Genomic DNA, 18,047 nt, shown 5'->3' with positions numbered 1-18,047 from the left:
GCTGGTCAACGTCTTAAGGTCCCTAGGGAGAGATTTTTGGTGGCCCCCCAAAAAGAAAAGTCCCATTCTGTCACTTCCTGGAGTCCAGGAGGGGATAGAAGATGACCGCCCCCACCGTGAGGAGATGCACAGATCCTTAGATCTCTTCCTTTGTGTATCCTTATGAGTGTCCGTGCACGACCAAGTCACCAAGATAAAATGTTAGCATTTTCTGCAAACCACTTGTGTAATAGGCCACGTACCATATTGACACGTCGAAAAAAATGTGTCATGTGTCGTTCCTGACTAAGTATTAAAGGTGCAATGTGTAAGAATGTTGGTTTACTTTTTTTTTTTTAAAACCTGACATCATCAAGAAAATGTGAATAAATAACAGTTTTGACGTTATGCCAGTGACATCCAGTATTGTATTGCAGAAATATCTTTCAAAGTTAGCATGCTAACCAACTAGCCCCTGCCTTGTAAGACCACTCCAAGCTCCCAGTCTGGGCTGTTAGCTGCACGGCTAACTATGGTAACTGAGTTAACTAGCTAATGGCAGCTATAGTTAGCAGCAGTTAGCGGTAATTCTGGTGATATGATGCCCTCTATTTGACAGGTGGACAGTTCTTACATATTGCACCTTTAAAAAAAATGGTTATTTTTGTGGTGCACCCGCAGCATTTCAACATTTGTAAGCGTGACATCATCGGATACATTTGAGGAGACCTCGGGAAGATTTGAAGTTGTGTTTGTGGCGACAAAAAACATATATTTTTCACAGGAAGTCGGGACATCTGCAGCCATTTTTGTGGCATCAAAAGCCTCCGGGACATCTCCAGCTGTGTTTGTTGTGACCAAAACAGCTATTTTAAGCCAAAATGTGATGTTTTCCTGACCCTAACTGAGGGGCTCTTGTACCTTAACCTAACCAGAGTATAAGCACAGTACAGCAAGTTTTAGCTTATCTGTGGTTTTGCAGAAACTTAGGAACACAAACATTCATTCTGACGATTGTTGTATTTTACATACACAACCATCCAAATCGAGAGCTAATTTCATTGTGATATAATTGACATGTGTATTAAATCTTTACTTAACCTGGGGATCCCATAATGCTGGTTAAACAAACATTGTGAAAAATATAAAAAAATGTCTTTCTGTATCCGTCTCTCATATTGTGTCCAAACCTTGTGTATCTATGCACATTTTAGCTGCATGTGAGAGTCTTTGTAAATGCTGGGTGTGTCTCAGGGGAGTCCACTCAGCCTTCAAGTCCTAATAAAGAGGTTTTCCATAACATGATGAAGCCTGCTCCAGGCTACAAATCCCCCTTCTTCCCAGTCATTTGAATAGTGAGCTGGTCCCACTAGATGTTATTCCCCCCCCCCACCCCCGCCTTGAAGTTCAAACTCACGTTAAATAACTTCCTTGTTCCTGTGCAATCTTTTTCGACTACGGTGTTGAAAACCAGGTGACTTACCCTCGGGCACGGCTTTATAAAGTCACATCCTGCTACATGCTGCATGAGATCCTTGTGGGCTAGCCTGGGTGTCTCAGACTTATGTCTAAGAGGTTTATCAGCTCGTGCCTCAGAGATTAGTCAGCGCTTACTATCAGGATGATTGCACTTCAAACTCTACTTATCAAGCCAATTCAGTGGCTATACTTACTCCTCTTTAACAAATGCAACGCTAGAAATGAAATCCCCACCAAAGAGAGCTTAAATGAATACATAACTTTATTTAAATAAATGCTTTGTCATAACAAAAAAAGACAAAGGTTAAAAGAGTACATAAATTACAAGTTGAATAAATATTACACAGTGATATTCACTTTAATAATTTGAGATTTTTTGTCTTTTTCTTTTCTTATTTGTCTTATGTAGATCCAAATACTGACCATTTTTATTTTTATTTCCCACTATCCTCCTGCCACCGATGGGTCTAATTCACAAGCCAGTGAACACCAAATTATGAAGGAGAAAAAACCAATTGTGTTGTCTCATTACATCCAGAAAGTGTTATGTACTCAGAAAAGAAGCTGAACTGTCGTTACTGTACTACTGAAGTATGAAATGTGAAGTTTAAAAACCAAGTAGGAGATGTGAAACCTGAGGAAGCAGGCTGCGAGGAGCAGGAAGTCACTGATAAACCTTGAATCTCACACTTGATTTGATCCCAGATATCAGATTATTCACTGTGTTTTTGATCTTCCTGGTTTCAAGTGTTGCATTCCCCAGATCTCCATGACTCCTGGTAACTGTCCCGCTAACTGTAATCTAATGTCATGCAATTGGTGACCCCGTATCGGGGGAAGTGGCTAGGCCCTGATTATGACCAGCGCCCATGGCGTTCGCTCTTCCTCTTTCCTTCCCCCCCTCTCTCTCTATATCTCATCTCTCTGTGCAATTGGCCATGAGAACATCTCTAGCTCTGTTACTTTCAATCTATTTATTTTTTCCCCCTAAAAGATGTTGCTGTATTGGGAGGTCCCAGGCATGGGCTTGCACAGCCCCTGTCGACATATATTACCTCAAAGCACCACCTTTAAACAAAAAGGTAAGCACAAGATAACACAACATTTAGCTTTTTGTGGCTGCTTTTTTTTCTCTTTTTTTTTTTTAAAGTTCCACTAACTTCATGATACCACATCTTAGGACGTCGTTGTGTGTCAATATCAATAGTGAGTAACTGAAATAAGTGCAAGCTGCTTTTTCTTTTTTTTTCTCTTTTTTGAAAGTGGTGGTGGGGATTTGGTGTCGGAAGTGGGGCGGCGGGGGGCGGGGGGGCGAGGAGCCTTGATAATAATATATTCACAACTGGAAGCCATTTTTTTTAAGGATGCACATGTTTGATTTTTTACCTCCAAAACATCCTTTTTTTGTTTGGCTTCCCCTCTCTGGCAATCATATACATTGGCATTCACATGAAGAAAAAAAAAAAAAAAAAAAAAGCAAGAATCTTAGCTTATTGGTTGTCAAAGAAAAGAGAAGAGGGAGGCGTAACAGGCTGCGCCAACACAGCCGTCCCTCACACATCAGTCTTGTCCAGAGTTGCCCCGAGTTACAGATTACAAACAGATTTTTTTACAGGAGCTACCATTCACCGTTCTTCTCTTAATAACAACTAAACCTCTTGACGGTTGTATCAAGTATCAGCTCCAGCTTTGCGGGGCCGTCTGACAGAAAAAGGAAAATCGCCCCCGTGTGATATCCATGTCACTTTCACGTCACTATTTAAATGTATTTGCATGTAGGAAGGCACTGTGACTTGCACACCGAGAGAGAAAAACGACCCTGTTATAACCTGTAACCTTTTTTTTTGTTTTTGATCATGCTCCTCTTAAAATGTAGGCTTAAACACAACCTATGTATCGAAGGCATGTGAGCAGAAGGGTTTCCAGAGGGTTAGCTTCTTTGACTGCCCTGTCGTCACATGACTCTGGGTCATTTTTGTTTCCTGACAGGCTACGAGGACCTATTCAAATTCTTTACAGGCTAAAAAAAAAAAAATCTTCTTTTTTTTTTTTTCCCAAAGCACAATAACATTGTTGTCATACTAATGTTTCTACAGGAAAAAACAACATTCAATAACTATATTTAAAAGTAATGTAATACACCATGGTTACACTGTAGTAGCAGTACTGAGGGGAAAACCACTTGATAAAAAGGAACATGGCTCAAAAAAGTGGGCGGTCTTTACTTCACTGAAGGCAAAGAAAACAGCACAAACAAAACCATACAAAACTACACTTCACACAACTGAATCAGAGAAGCAACTGGCCTGACTGGCAAGTTTTTTGATTATGCACTCAGCTCCCACAAAAGATCGAAGTCAAAACTCGAGTCCTCATCGCTTAAGCTGGAAACACTCGTCTTTTATTTCACCGGTAGAGTCAGCGCTTTCTCTTAGCTCTGTGTCGCCCTGCATGGCAAGTGTCTGTTTTTTAATAGGCACAGTTGGCATATCAGGCTAGCTTCATTGTCGAAGAGCCACTTACGTAGGTTCATCTGTGACGATCTGCTTTACTCTTGTTTCCAAACGCGTCCCGAGATCGGTTATAGAGAAAAAAAAAGGCCAGCCCCCAAGACCACTTCAAGCGCTAGCAAATACTTGTTGTGACAAAAAAAAAAAAGAAAAACAAAAAAGAAAGAAAAATAAAAAGGACATTCTTTTTTTTGTAATAGGCTCACTCCGTCATACACCAACAACACACACTCGCACTGTACACACACACACACACACACACACACACACATTCATGCACGCATCATTTTGTGAAGTTACACATATCTAAGCAGGTTCCCCTATTCATAAGTGCTCTGACAGAACCACATACCCAGATAGAGTCAACTGTTACAGCATATCCCCATCTATTGTTTCTTTTTTTTTTTCTTTTGGAAAACAGACAAAGAAAAACCAAATTTACTCTGCCAATCGTCGGCTCCACAGTGGCATCATGTTTCCACAGCCTAAAAACTGATCTGTTGTGCCTGATACATACTTTTTTTTTCTTCTTCACAATGATTTCGTGTTAATTTTTTCTTACATCATACAAAGTGTTGTATTGAAACCTCCAGCTTCTATAAAAATATATCCGTTGAGTGCATATATTTTCATGGATCTGCAGCCAGCGGACCTGCCTCGTAACAAGGGGGGGGGTCCCCGAGAGCAACAGTCAAGGGATCGAAAGTGAATCTTCTGGGACTTTTCCCCTCGTTCGGAGATGAGTGCTTGGTCGACGACAGAAAAGAAAAGAAAAAAAAATAAAATACAGGTGTCTTTTGTTCAGCCTGTTCTTTCGTTTTGGATTTTTTTTTCTTCCTTTTTTCTCGATTTGAAAAAAAAACAAACAAAACTCTTGAAGCGAACGGAGGGCGGAGCGTACAGGTGTGATTCAGAAGAGGAGGCGTGGGCCCTGGGTCACGTGGTGGTTAGGGGTGGGGGGATGGGGTGTCGAGGGTGGTCCGCCCCTTTTTTTTTCACTCGTTGTTGTTGCTGCTTTCCAGGTCTTTACATTGAATGTCCCCTCCGCTGTAGTCCGTGCCGGGGAGCTGAACGCCGTACTTGTCCACACACCAGCAGATGCCTCGTTTGCGTCCGCGAGATGGCTTGCACTGCGGGACAGATGAAGATTATGGTTAGAGTAAAACCAGTTATTTGCAGATCTTCGTGAATTAAGCTTGCAGTTTGGTGCGAGAGGGGTTGGGTCAGAGATGAGAGATGAAGTTTGAAAGAAAAACTAAAAAAAAAAAGGATTTCCATCAACTGGTTTGGACCAAAAGAACTAGGCTACCTGAGGTTTAGTTTTGTCAGAAGTTAGCGGTATAGGCTAGGTGGCTACATGGCTGCAATAAAAACCAGTTGTTTGCCAACCACTGATAAACCCTTGAAGGAGAAGAAGAAGAAGAAGAAGAAGAAGAAAACCCAGTTGCCATATCCATTTATGAGCGTAAAACTAAAAAGGTCTTCAGGAATCTTTCAGCCAATGAGTCATGTTTGCTACATCAGAACTTATTTGGAAAAGTTTTTTCCATCTCACGTTAAGCACATTAGCTATCTTTCGACTAAGGCAAAAACCACCTCAAGCGAAGATTTTTTAAGCAATTTGAGGACTTGAAAAGTCGAACGATTCTAAATACGAGATGTCGATGCAAAGTCAAAATGTGTGCAGAGTTTTCCAAAGCGATCTCACCTGCTTGCGCTTGAAGAACCCTTTTCTGTCACAGTTGGGAAGGTACAAAGACAGAGCCATGACACGAGAAGTGTCCTTCATTCCCTGAATGATCCCATCCAGTTTTCTCCGGCACGGACCCTGCAGGGGAACGACAGCACGGGGGTTATGATGAAGCCACACAAGTCATTAGAGGTCATTCTGTGTTGAGAAGCAGTGGCTTTAAAAGTGACACAGGATCAAACTGACATCGAAAACTTACAAATTCAGGCTCATGCTTGTCGATGGGCAGAGGGGAGTAATCCATGGGGGGGCCCAAGTGGCGCAGCTTGGCGAGCTTCCTCTTCTGCTCTTTGCGTAGCGCGTGGACTTTTTTACTGTTCACAATGTCTTTGTGAAGCAGTGGCACTTTAGCTGGCTGCAGCTCCTCTGCAATCTCTGTGGTTATGGCGTCCTCATGAGACTCACGATCTGCACCAGAGACAATACAACAGGGTTGATTAATGTCACACTTTAAAAAACAAGTTCCGGCTTCATTAATGTGCTGACACATTAGTATTTGTGTTAATTAACAAGGTGTAATGTTTGGCAGTGGCTGGCAAGTTCAGGGTCAAGCAATGCAACATTGACATATCATCACCATAAAAAGCTTTTAGCATGTTAGCTAACAGTTGCTTCTGAACACAACCAACAGACATTAGCCTTCATTTGGAGTAAGGCTTCGGTCCATGCAGCGGATGTAAGTCAAGTATTCACTCTCGTTTTTTAGCTCTGTTTTGGTCTCCACCAACCCCAGAGGTAAGTATCTGACTCTTCAGCTGCTAAATGCTCCGTTGTGTTCACCAGCTAGTTGCTAACATTGCTTGACTGCTGCTTTGTGCGGGCCATGAAGGGTGCTGGGGGTTTATCATAGCATGTTAACCCACATATCAGAGTGTAGAGATTGATAAGAGCTCCTCGAATAAACAAAACAATAAGCTGAAAGGTGGTAAAATGTACTTGTTTGATCCATCGGTAATCTAAAAATACTGATTTGTGCAGCTTTAAAAGAAATATTGCAGTCTTAGGTCATAATAATTCAGAATGGTCTCGGAGATTCCCCTCAGTATCCTGTAATCCTGTAAAAGCTAATGTCTGATCAAATAACAGTCATCTCAGACCTGTAATCGAGTATTACGACCTGAAAAAGCTAATAATTAAGTATTCATCTTTATCATAATGCTGCTTGTTAATTCATTCGCTCTCTGCATAAATCATAAATGCTCTGCAGCTTGTTGGTCCATCCCACGTGAGCACAATACCAGGTGCTTTTCCCGCGGTTTACGCCACCAACTGTTGCTTCCCCATTTGTTTATAGAGGAGGGGAGAGGCTGGAGCTGATCAACAGCTGATGAACTCAGCTTTTCTCACCCAACACCCTCCGACACCTTCTTCTCTACTCAATTTAATAGTTATAGGATAAATGTTGGAGCTGATAAATCCTGCTGCCCATAAAAGCAAAACAAATCCTGTCTTTTAAATGTGTGACATGTCGGTCTTAAAGTCAGTTGAAGTCGCACATAAATACAGATACACAGACACCGGGCAGCGCATGTTTGCCAGCAGACAGACCTCTACAAGTTTGGGAAAACTGCATCACATGTTGCACGGCTGCCTACACTGTGCCTGGAAAATTTGCTAACACGTTATCTGGACTGCTAGACTTCAACAGGGACCGAGGCCTCTGAGAGTCGTAACTTTACGGCGACGTGTCCCACATTAAACTGATTCATATGTCAGGCTCAGGAAAATCCAGTTGCTCTGCGGACTCGTATAAATGCTTGTACATTTCTGTCACATTTTTTATGGACTTCTTCGACTCGTTTCAGCTCCCCCAGGGGGCACTGCAGTCTCAGGCATCCGAAAGTCCTCTCTCGATAGGATGTTCACAGGTTGGAGTCCTTTATCCTTAACCTATCCTCCCCTCCTCCCCACCCCCCACAACCTCCTATCTTTGGGGCTCAGCCTCTTAAGCCTGGACCCCTAGCCAGAGGTTCTTTGAGGCCACAGAAAGAAGCTCTCAGCTCCCCCCCCTTGGCTTAGCAGTACCATAAGTACAGAGTTATTGTGGGGACTTTGCCAGGCCCCAACTGGCCGAAGCGATGGTGCCAGTGGATGACCCTGGTTATATTTATCTGACAAGGAAACCCGCCGTGGTGCACAGGGCCAGACGCACTGAACCAGAGAGGAATGTTGGCTCACTGACTGCAGGCCAACTGCTGCTGAAAGTCAAATCTACTGCCATACTTGTAGAGAATAAGTTGGAAAAATATGATTTAGCAAGTTGCCATCACTTCGCTGACTGGCCCTGTTAGTACACAGCCGCCGTAGCGAAAGGCACTGAGACGTAAAAAAGGACACGAGCTCCCGAGAAAACTGATGTTCAAAGAGCCTGACACAGCATGAGCGTCTGGAGTCTCTGGGAGGGGAGGGAGGGGGCAGGGTGATTACCAGAATTGGGTCTTTGGCTTCTGCGCTGCACTGCCGTCTCTTTGAAATTAATCTCACAACTCATGACTTGGCAGGCCTTGGTTTGTGTTTAGATATGTCCTTGTGTCTCCCCGCTCAGACTACGAGGCTATTACTCGCTATAAATAAATACGTCAAACAAGCATTCCTGTGTACACCATGCATGTGACCGCTGTGGAAAAACTCTTTATTTCTGCTGTACAGTCCAATAATTTCTCAGGGCGCTTGATTAAAATGCCACATATTTGGCGATGAAATAAGCTGTCGAGAATACAGGGGCTGCTTTTTTTTTTTTTTTTTTAAACGTGCATTCTTGTTTCATGTGTAATCTCATTCGAGCATATAAATGGCCAGACTGAGAGAGGTCTGAGCCATGGCACATCAATTATATTCACCTTACAAGTCAGTCGCTTTGAGAAAAAAATGCTTCTTTAGAGAGCGACACGGGATAGAAACCACAAAAAAAAAAAAAAAAAGAAAAGAAAAAAGAGGTTTTCATCTGCTTTTCTGAAGACAAAAAGGTGTCTGGCTTATTTTCTCCTCCGGCTCACAAAATCACCAAATTCATCTTTTCTGAAGTGGGCTCTTCATCGCAGCCACAAAACTCAGTTTTTCCATGCTCAGGGTACCCAGCTTGTAAAGGAGGCTTAGAGGGTCTGTGTTTAACTCCTGAAACTCAGCCAAGAAGCTGGACAGAGGCCAAGTGAGCCAAGTCATGTGCAGCTCTTCCATTCAGCCGAGCCCAAAGCGGTGCTGCTATCTCCCTCTCTCTCTCTGTGCTCGAGTTAAAGATTTCATTAGGACGAGAGGAGCAGAGTAGCCAAAGGAGGTGCACCTGATACTTCTCTGTTTAAAAATTAACATCTGCACACAATTATGCTTCATGAATATCCCAAGTTTCTTACGGGCGACAGTCCAAGCATGAAAGGTAAGCTACCCCGTCTTTGGATTTTTCTCTCCACTGGATCTTTAAGACTATAATAATACCATTTGGATGGCAAAAAAAAAAAAAAGAGGCAGGACAATAGATTCTCTCACCTTTCATTGGATTTCCCGGCATAACACCACATTTATTATGTCCTGCCTTTGATTAAGTCAGTCTCTGCGCTGCGTCTGAAATTACATCTTTACAAGATGTAAGAGAGTCGTGAATAAAAGGTGCTGTTTAATCTCAACAGGGGGTAGGACAAGATAATGTGGGGATAAATGAGCCCGAGGGCCCGTGTCATATAAAGCACCAGGCTAGTAAACCATCCTCCAGCCTCAGACCGCCTCCGCTGCTTAATATTTGAAAGCGAGGCCACGGCCTGATAACCCTGCAGTTTCTAGAGCAGAAAGAGAGGTGTGAACCGGCCACTCGCTGAGGGATGACGTCAGGTCCTGAGGAACACTGGTCACAGAGGGTTTTTTTAAACTTGTGGCAAAGTTGTGTGCAGAAGATAAAATGAAAAAAAAGGTTAGTATCAGTGGAGTAAAACACGTCGAGGATGATCCATCGAACCCAGCGAGAAAAAGCCTTTACACAGGACCTGACAGCGGCACACAAAGCCCAGTTACATCAGCAGATTAAGAGATTGGTGACCGGAAAAAGGTTCCATTCCAAACAAGCCGGTCGGGAAAAGAAAATGTGGACTTTCTTTCCATGATTTTCTCTGTGCGGGAATCATTTTTCTGACCCTCATGTCCTGTCGCTTCGATTGGAATTTCTTTCTCGTGGTCTCAATCAGCTTTCTGCAAAAATGCAGGAAATAACTCTTCCCATGGTATTGTGCACGCAGAACGTGTTCATTGCAATCAAAAAGTTTCCTGCTTTTCTGAATGCACGGTATAAATAGCAACAAGAACAATTCAAGGATTGTAAAATCGCATAACAGGACTTTTGAGAGGATGCACAAACTTTCCAAGAGGGAAATACTGCTGTCGGTAAGCAAACTCTCCGGCCTGTTTACAGCTTCCGCGGGGCAAAATAAAATGCTCGAGCCCCTTTTGAAAAGTGCATTATCAGAGCGAGGCACACGGCTCCTCTACTGTACATTCCTAATTTTGGTCTGAGGTCTCATCCTACATCTGGGTTTGGGTTTGCTACAAGCCGCACGGACGGACGCAACCTCTTTTTGGGTCACCATCACCACAACACAATTGCTGGGTGTGACGATGCTCTAACTCCCCAGAGGCAGAAGCAGCTATTTTGGCGAGCGCTCCTGGATGTAACTGTACAAAAGCTGATCCCCGGGCGGCACAAAAAGAAACATCACAGTGGGCGAAAAAGAGCGAAACTTCAACGTTAATTTGGGGTCAACACTTTTCTTTGCGGGGTTCGGTGTTAATCATAGAGCGACCGAGGACGAGCAAACCGCCTGACGAACACCGTCTGAAGACGCTGTTTTGATCTTGAAATGATTTTTCTTCTCATTCCTCTAAAACTAAGAATCAACAATGACACAATTTCCATAATTATGTAACTTTTCAATGCCGAAGATTAGCTTAACAATGAAAAGGTTGACTTCTCCTGAGCAGCTCCAGGATTTCGAAGAACTCGCTGGAGCCTCTATTGTTTTCCAAGAAAAGACCTATTTTTTTTTCCCCACTCGTGACTGTGAAGTAAGACAAAAAGCTCCTCTGTAGACACAATGAGATGATTCTGATCCTCTCTCACACCATGCTAGCATGTAACCAGGTGTTGGAGGTGAGGTTACAGTACACAGGTCAGGTGTAAACACATGTGACATCATTTTAAAGCCCAGCATGCGTCCATCAATGCCTTTTTTCTGAATCACATGCTGCCAGCGTAGAAAGACTACAGCGAGTGCTGATTTGTTTCACAGCTGTTGCCACCAGCAGGCTAGGTGTCAGTGACCAATAAGCTGTACAAATACCACTGTAAAGTTTTATAGGGAGAAATCAGGCAGGCGTGCCAATGAGGTTATGTGCTTGCCAGCGACAGCTCCACTGCTGCAGACTGATCACACTGTACCTCAAAACGCTAAGCGCAGACAAAACCAGCTCCACATCAGCGGTGTCGGTGTCACATCTGAGACGGCGTCTCTTTCGGCGTCAACGTTTTCTGTGAATTGCACGCTTTTTCTTCAAGTCCTCATGTGATATCTTGACAAAATGACCTTTGGAATAATTCGCCCGAGCACCTGCAACAGATCAGTTGCAGCATGCTAAGCTTTCACTGCACTGTCTCAGATGTTCAAGGTGAGACGGATGGAAAGCCAAATACAGTCTTTCCTTTCGCATGAGCCCATCATGAAGCCGTCAGGCAGCTGGGACCACACGTGGCCCGAGCTATATCTAACGTGGCATGTCTGTACGCGGCACGCAACGTCCGAGGTACGGTGGCTGGCTGCCATTAGTCGAAGTGTACGTTTGCTTTAGTTTCTCCGCTGCGACCCAAGAACCAGCTGCGTCGGGAGATGCAGCAAAAAGCAGATGGCGGTTCTCGAAGTTGTATGGCTTTTTCAAAAAGTGTGTGATGACAAGCGATTCTGCACGGCGCTTAGAGAAGAGAAGGCAGCGGCGGTGTGACTGTACATATGTGAGGTTCTCTGGCAAGCATCAGAAGTCTGCAGCCGCTCGGCTCACTCATGACTGTAAATATCAATGACAAGGACATGTGACAAGAGAAAAACCACCAACTATTCAAAATGTCTCTGCGGCTGAAATAAATCTACATCTACACACATGCAAAGTGCCAAGACAAATGTAAAGTATTAAAGTTGTCAGTAAAGGCACCAGGTTTCCTGTTGCTATGCTAATAAGGGGCGTAGTATTTCTGTCCATGTGTGTGTGTGTGTGTCAGTGTGTGTGTGTGTGTGTGTGTATGTGTCCGTGTGTGTGTGTGTGTGTGTGTGTGTGTGGAGTATTCTGGATTTGGAACCACTCCCTAATCATCTTTTGTTTCTTGGCAAAGAGCAATCTGTTAAAACATAAGGCCCTTTCAGAAGCCTGAAGGACGAGGGGGCCTGCTGCTATGAAGTCATATCTGTTGGCAAGCGTCCGGGGCTCTGATTCACTCGTAGGGGGGCTAACAAAGTCTGAGTGCCCCCCAAAGCACATGCCACCTCCTGCGCCTTTACAATCCAAACAACTCCTGGGATCACAGCGCAGGAGCAAAATGTGAATTAATGCACCGCTGGGACGTAAACCCAGACGCCGAGTGATGGCCAGGATTCTTTTTCCTACACGAGCAGCGGAGGGAGGGGGCAGTGTCGAGATTCCTCCTCCTCCTCCACCACCACCACCACCCCCCCCATTGTTTGGCCGCCCCAGTCAATATTTAGTAGGCTGCGGCTCTCATGGCCTCCCGAGTGTCGCGGACACTTGAGCTCCTCCTCCCTGTGTTTGCCTTGCTCAGCTGGCGCAGGCAGCACACACACAAGACAGCTGCAACCCCACACCGCAGGAAACCAGAAGCTCACCTCACCAGCGCCCATCAAGAGCAGCGGAGCCGTTTGACAGAAGGCCCTTCAGAGGAAAGAGGGAGCCAGAGGCATTCTGCTGAATCACTGCCTTGTGACTGAGCGCTCATGCAATGAATGCACCGCCAGAGGCAGGAAAAGATGCTCTGATTACCTCTGTGGGCCAACAAAGAAGTCAGGTTCTGTGTGTGTGTGTGTGTGTTCACAGCCAGAGTGAGACAAAAACTGCCTGAGGTGCCATCACTCACAACAATCACACACAATGCACACCCAGACACCCACACGGCCCCGCCCAAGTGTACATGTGAGCAAACACGCTCACACAGTTGAAACACACACACACACACACACACTTCCCTTCTTTACTTTCTGTCAGCGATCAATGCTGGTAAAAAAAACACTTTTTGGAAACATGGGCATCCCGTTGACGAACCGCACCGCGCTGTAAGTCATGAGGAGGAGAGGTGAGGGTGCAAACAGCCCAATGACTCTGTCAACAGCCCAAATGAGCCCAGTGGTGGCCCATTTTATAGAATGAGGCGTGTGGCCAAAACCTTTGTGGTTCCCACCTACTTATCTAGTTGTTGACAAGCTGCTAAAACTCCTGAGTGACAGCCGAACCTCTCTGCTACACCTCGAAATGTCTTAAATCATTCAGGGCTGATGACTCTGCCTCTCTCTGTGTGTGTCTTTCTCTCTTTTCTCTCTCTCTCTCTCACGCACACTGCAGCTTTTAGTGGTAATCCGACTCCTTGGGGTAGCCTGGAGACCTCCATCTATCTGAAACTGCGCTTAAAGAGGACAAGAAGTTTGTGGAGTGGCACCTCATTCCTTTTCCATATAAGATGATCTATAAACTGTGCGTTTCCCCCCTCATGGGTACATTTCACCTCTCTAACACTGATATTGGAAAGGCGCATTAAAAGGATGGAAACAGAGGCGGTTTGACAGACACTTGTTACAGCAGGAGGATATTAAAGGCGGCAATCTGCAGAATAAGCTCCACTTAGAGGGTTTCCCACATTTTCCCTCTTAATATCCCTTATCGTGGAGCGCACGGAGCGCTTTTCGGGAAGTTTGAGGCGGTGAAATATCTGAAAATAAGTGCGCTTTACAGTCAGCACTGCTTTGTAAAGGCGAATGTTTTAGATTAAGAGCTGCCTGGATGCTTGTCAGCCTTCTCTTCGGTCGTGCTGGAACCGCAGTTTGACAGCCGCTGTCCCGCACTGGAGGAGATCCGCCGGGACGCCGCATGTGCGTAACGGAGCGTCGAGCCCGCCCGCAACAGATGAGCGAGCCAGCCACCCGGCCACACAACCCCCCCAAAAACGATGAAAAATCATACTGAACAGCACCATCAGTGTCATTCAACGTGGATGCGGACACAACCCCAATGCGCGTTTACTGTCCCCGCGCAGACCCGAGAGCAGCGGAGGGGAGGAATAAGCTCCTGCAGCCAGTTTAATCAAGGCGGGTGGATAAAAGTTAATCAGATGGCACCTCAAACCATCTGTCAAACAAACGGTCCGTCAGAGAGCAGCGGTACCGGCTACTCGCGCTCTGCAGGAGCGCGTCTACGCGCCTAGGTGAGGAGGGAACCACCTGGGGTCCCCTGGAGGAGGAGGAGGCGCAGCGATCACAAGACCGATTCTTTCTACAGATAATACTCGTTTTTTGCACACAGTGGATCCCCACATGGGACAAGACATCCCCAAAGAAGAAGACCCTGCTGTCATTTTTTTTTTTTTTTTGCAATCAAACCCTGCAGCCACATTATGAAGTTTGCTCCATGAAGCATGCATTCAGCCAGCCAGCCAGCCGGCCGGTGCGCGTCTTACCTATGGGCGGGTGAGCAGGTTTGTATCCTTTCTCGTTGGTGCACACTCCCCTGCCGTGGAGAAGGGCGTGCAGGGGTTTCTCCTCCCCGCTCCTCGGCAGGCAGCGGAGGCCCTGGGTGCACGTCCCGGTGTAAACGCCGCACGCCTGTCCCTCGGACAGGGCGCATGTTAGGCAGCAGCCGCAGCCCGGCTCCTTGACCAGCTGGCAGCCGACCGGGACCGGAGGGCACATGGACAGCGCCTTCTGGTCACAAGGCTCGCACGGCACGTATGAGCCCAAGCACCCGGACAGCCCCAAGATAAATGTCACCAAGAGGCAAAAACTCAGAAACATTGTTGGTGCTCTCTTCAGTTATAGCATAAAAAAAAACCTCAAATGCGAAGAGGAGGGGAAAAAGTAGACTGGTCTAATGAGCACAATGCCTCAGTCAGATAATCCGATTTTTTTAAAGCTAAAGCCAAGAGTCTTTATCCAAGAGTGTTGCTATCTATTTAAAAAAAAAACACACACACACACACATTCATTAACAGGCTTTGCGCCGTGCAACGCGCAAGAAAAAAAAACCCAAACAGTTAAAATGAACAGTTTCAGATATATGTTTCTATAATTTTCTCCCGAGATATTATTGTCCTCCTGCAGGAGCAAAAGGCAGTTCTCTCCCTGCTGCTGCACAAAATCTCAAAACTTCTCTTCCCCCTTCAGTTTGGACTCCCAGTACTTTCTCCACCACAAGTTTTCAGAGCAGACTGATCAACTTGAGAGCTGCCTTGCCTTTTTAAAAACAGCCGAGCCCAAACCCCTAACTATGAATACGCTAAACAGCAGGGAAGGGAGGCGCACTTGTTCCACGGCTTGGCAGGCGGCCAAACATTTTTTTTTTTTTTTTTTTTTCTTCTCCAGCAGCAGGAGGATCGCTCTTTCACCCTGAAGGCTGAACTGATGCCGAGGTGCAAGAGGCAAAGAGAGAGTAGAGAGATCCAAACATTTTCTAGGCTTTCACTGCCTATAGAGAAAAAGCCTCACAGAGAGATGTTGGAGCTGCAACAAATGTCACTCTTGCAAGACACTCAAACGTGCTGCTTTTTCTTAAAGTGGCTGAGATGAAAAACCTCCTGTAAAGTATGAAATCATGTGCGTTTTCTCCCACTTTGACAGCCCGAGGTCAGTCCTCGGTGTCAGAATGGTGGATTTTGAAAAGAGCTCCGATTCAAGTCTGAAGGAAAACTCATTTTCTTACATCACAATTTCTTCCCTGGCCATAGGGGATAAATCATCGGTAACCCCCCTGGCTTGAGTCATGAGTGCCTCATTGTCACGGAGGTTCAAGTGGAATATCCCCAGTAAGGAAAAGCAGGACCGTGTGGGAGCTCTGGCTGCTTTGCATTGACGGTTGGAACAGGAAGAAAGGGGGAAAAAAAGGGATTTTGTCGCTTTACATAGCCCCGGAACAACCAAACATGCACTCAATCATCCAGCAAAAGGAAAATTGGATTTGTAATTATTTTTCTTTCCAATTTGCAGCTTTTTTCCCCGCTGAGCTGATTGTTGCTGTTTGTTTCTGCTGAGATAACACTCTGCAGGGATACCTGCTCCTGCACCTGTTGCTTCCATTGGACACCATTTGTGTTACAAATGGAGCCAAAGGGGAAATCCACCAACATGCCTCCCCTCCTTCCTCTCTCTCTGCTTCCTTTTTCTCCGAGCACAGGAACAGAAACGAGGGGAAAGGATGTCACGAACCCTGAGATTTTGAAGCCTGACAACTTAAGTGCAACCGTGCTCTATTATTTTATAGCCTGTATGCAGAATAACCTGATTGCTTCAGCGTGTGTGTGCTCTGCCTCGCACCACATATGCGCTCTAAATCAGTCCCTCCACTCCCCCCCACCACCACCCCTCGGCTGTTATTTCCATCTCTGCAGCTTTCAGGGCAGATTTTTCTTCTTTAGTAATAGCGTGGTGTCAGGAAGCTATATCGCTTGTCCTTCCCAGATCCACTCACTGCTTGATAAATGGCCACAGCCATTTCCTAAACGTGGCTATCGTTTTACCTAACCCTGCATGTTGCAGGGCTGAGGATCCATAGAGGAGTGATTTACTCGCGTCGGTCGACCACTAGAAGGCACTGTTAGCAATGATAAGCTCTGTGGAGGAGCTCGCTCACATGTCCTCTGCAGAGAAATCAAGAGAGATGACCACATCAACCCCACAGATTAATGTCATCAGAGCTGTTAAATGCACAGTATAGCGCCGGAGTCCGTGTTTTCTGCTGTGTCGGTGCGCACGGATCTAAAAATAAACATTCTCCATGGAATTAGTGAGTGGATAATTACATAATCTCACTTGTATGAAATTGAATTCACATGGGTATTTTCTTTGGCACGAGCCTCGTAAATGTGATTTGTTTTCACCACAACATTAGCGTGGCACATGTTTAGTGTTTCCTTCACTTCAACTCAGCCACGATTTCTATAAAACTCGCTTTACAGACGACGTCGAAGGGTTCCATAACCACCACTGTTTACATATCTGGACTGTTTCTTTTCTTTTTTGTTCCATGGCTTCTCCTCTTCCTTTAACATGCCTCCATCCCTGCTATCGCTTCCCCATCTTTTAACGCATTCGGCAGTAAACATCTGGAGTTTTTTTTCCCAGAGTTCAACACAAGGGGGACGAGGTGGTCGCCAATGAAACCGGCGGCACGGAGAGAACCAGTGATGGTGAAACTTCTCACCAGCCGGCTCCCGAGCGAAGCGCTGCGGTGAGTCAGTGTTCCCTCCAAAACCAACAGGAGCGGCAGAAAACCCAGCGAGAGCAAACTAAGACATAAATCTGAGCTCCTGTGGCCAAAAACCCCGAGCAGCGATAATGAACAGGATTAAGACAGTAAAGCAGTGTGGATTAATGATGCATCCACCAAATCTCAGCTGGGCACGGGGTGATGGATGAAGAGAGAGGATGACAAATTACAAGGAAAATACGCTCCCAGTACGAGGATGTACACTGTTATACATGTTATCATCACCGAAAGGCACAAAATGTTCTCATTCTCCTTTTTTCTCATCCTTTGCTCAATGCAAATCTCAATTCCCCAAAGATCAGTTCATGCATCAATCTGTCCGCTCCTCCCTCGGTCCCACCCTCCGACTATCTGAAACAAAAACTGAGTTTGTGTAAATGATTCCTTCGGGTGGTGGTTAAAAAAAACAAAACACAGAAAAACCACATCTAAATGCCACAAGACTCATCACCTGGCACTGCAACTTCCCAGACTGCTTGTCCTCAAATACTGGCTTTTTTCAACGCTCGCACAGCGGCCAGCATCCCAACACATCCCAGCAACGGAGGCTTAAAGCTCTGCTTTCACTTCGAAACAGGACAGAGCCTAGCAGCGTCGGTTACATAATTCTGTTGGTAGACTTTCTGTTGGATATCTGCTGAAAGGGGATGTACTGTATGGTGGGGGAGTAAAAGTCACCCCAGAGTCCACTTCCATCACTGTTGACATAATTTCAATTCAAATAAGTTATACCTTGATGCCAACGGGTACGTCTCCATTACTTCGTGTGCAAAGCCCCATTAATTGCGTTTCATTGCTATTATTTCCGACTTTGTTGTGCT

The 18,047-nt window shown here is 45.4% G+C and overlaps 1 protein-coding gene across 1 annotated transcript; it reads right to left on the bottom strand.

Annotated features, from left to right (window-relative positions):
• Positions 1–1,702: 1,702 nt before the first annotated feature.
• igfbp5b (insulin-like growth factor binding protein 5b) lies at positions 1,703–15,176 on the bottom strand. The gene is made up of 4 exons (XM_084361324.1): positions 14,426–15,176; positions 5,918–6,126; positions 5,677–5,796; positions 1,703–5,098 (listed from the first exon to the last, which is right to left on the bottom strand). Exons 1-4 carry the CDS (start codon positions 14,757–14,759, stop codon positions 4,964–4,966), a joined length of 798 nt encoding a protein of 265 aa, XP_084217450.1. The 5' UTR covers positions 14,760–15,176; the 3' UTR covers positions 1,703–4,963.
• Between the last annotated feature and the right edge of the window lie 2,871 nt (positions 15,177–18,047).

The sequence above is a fragment of the Pagrus pagrus genome (assembly GCF_965226575.1).
Source record: "Pagrus pagrus genome assembly, chromosome: 9".
NCBI lineage: Eukaryota > Metazoa > Chordata > Actinopteri > Spariformes > Sparidae > Pagrus > Pagrus pagrus.
Note: the sequence above shows the minus strand (reverse complement) of the source record. Positions and strands in the feature narration are given on the sequence as shown.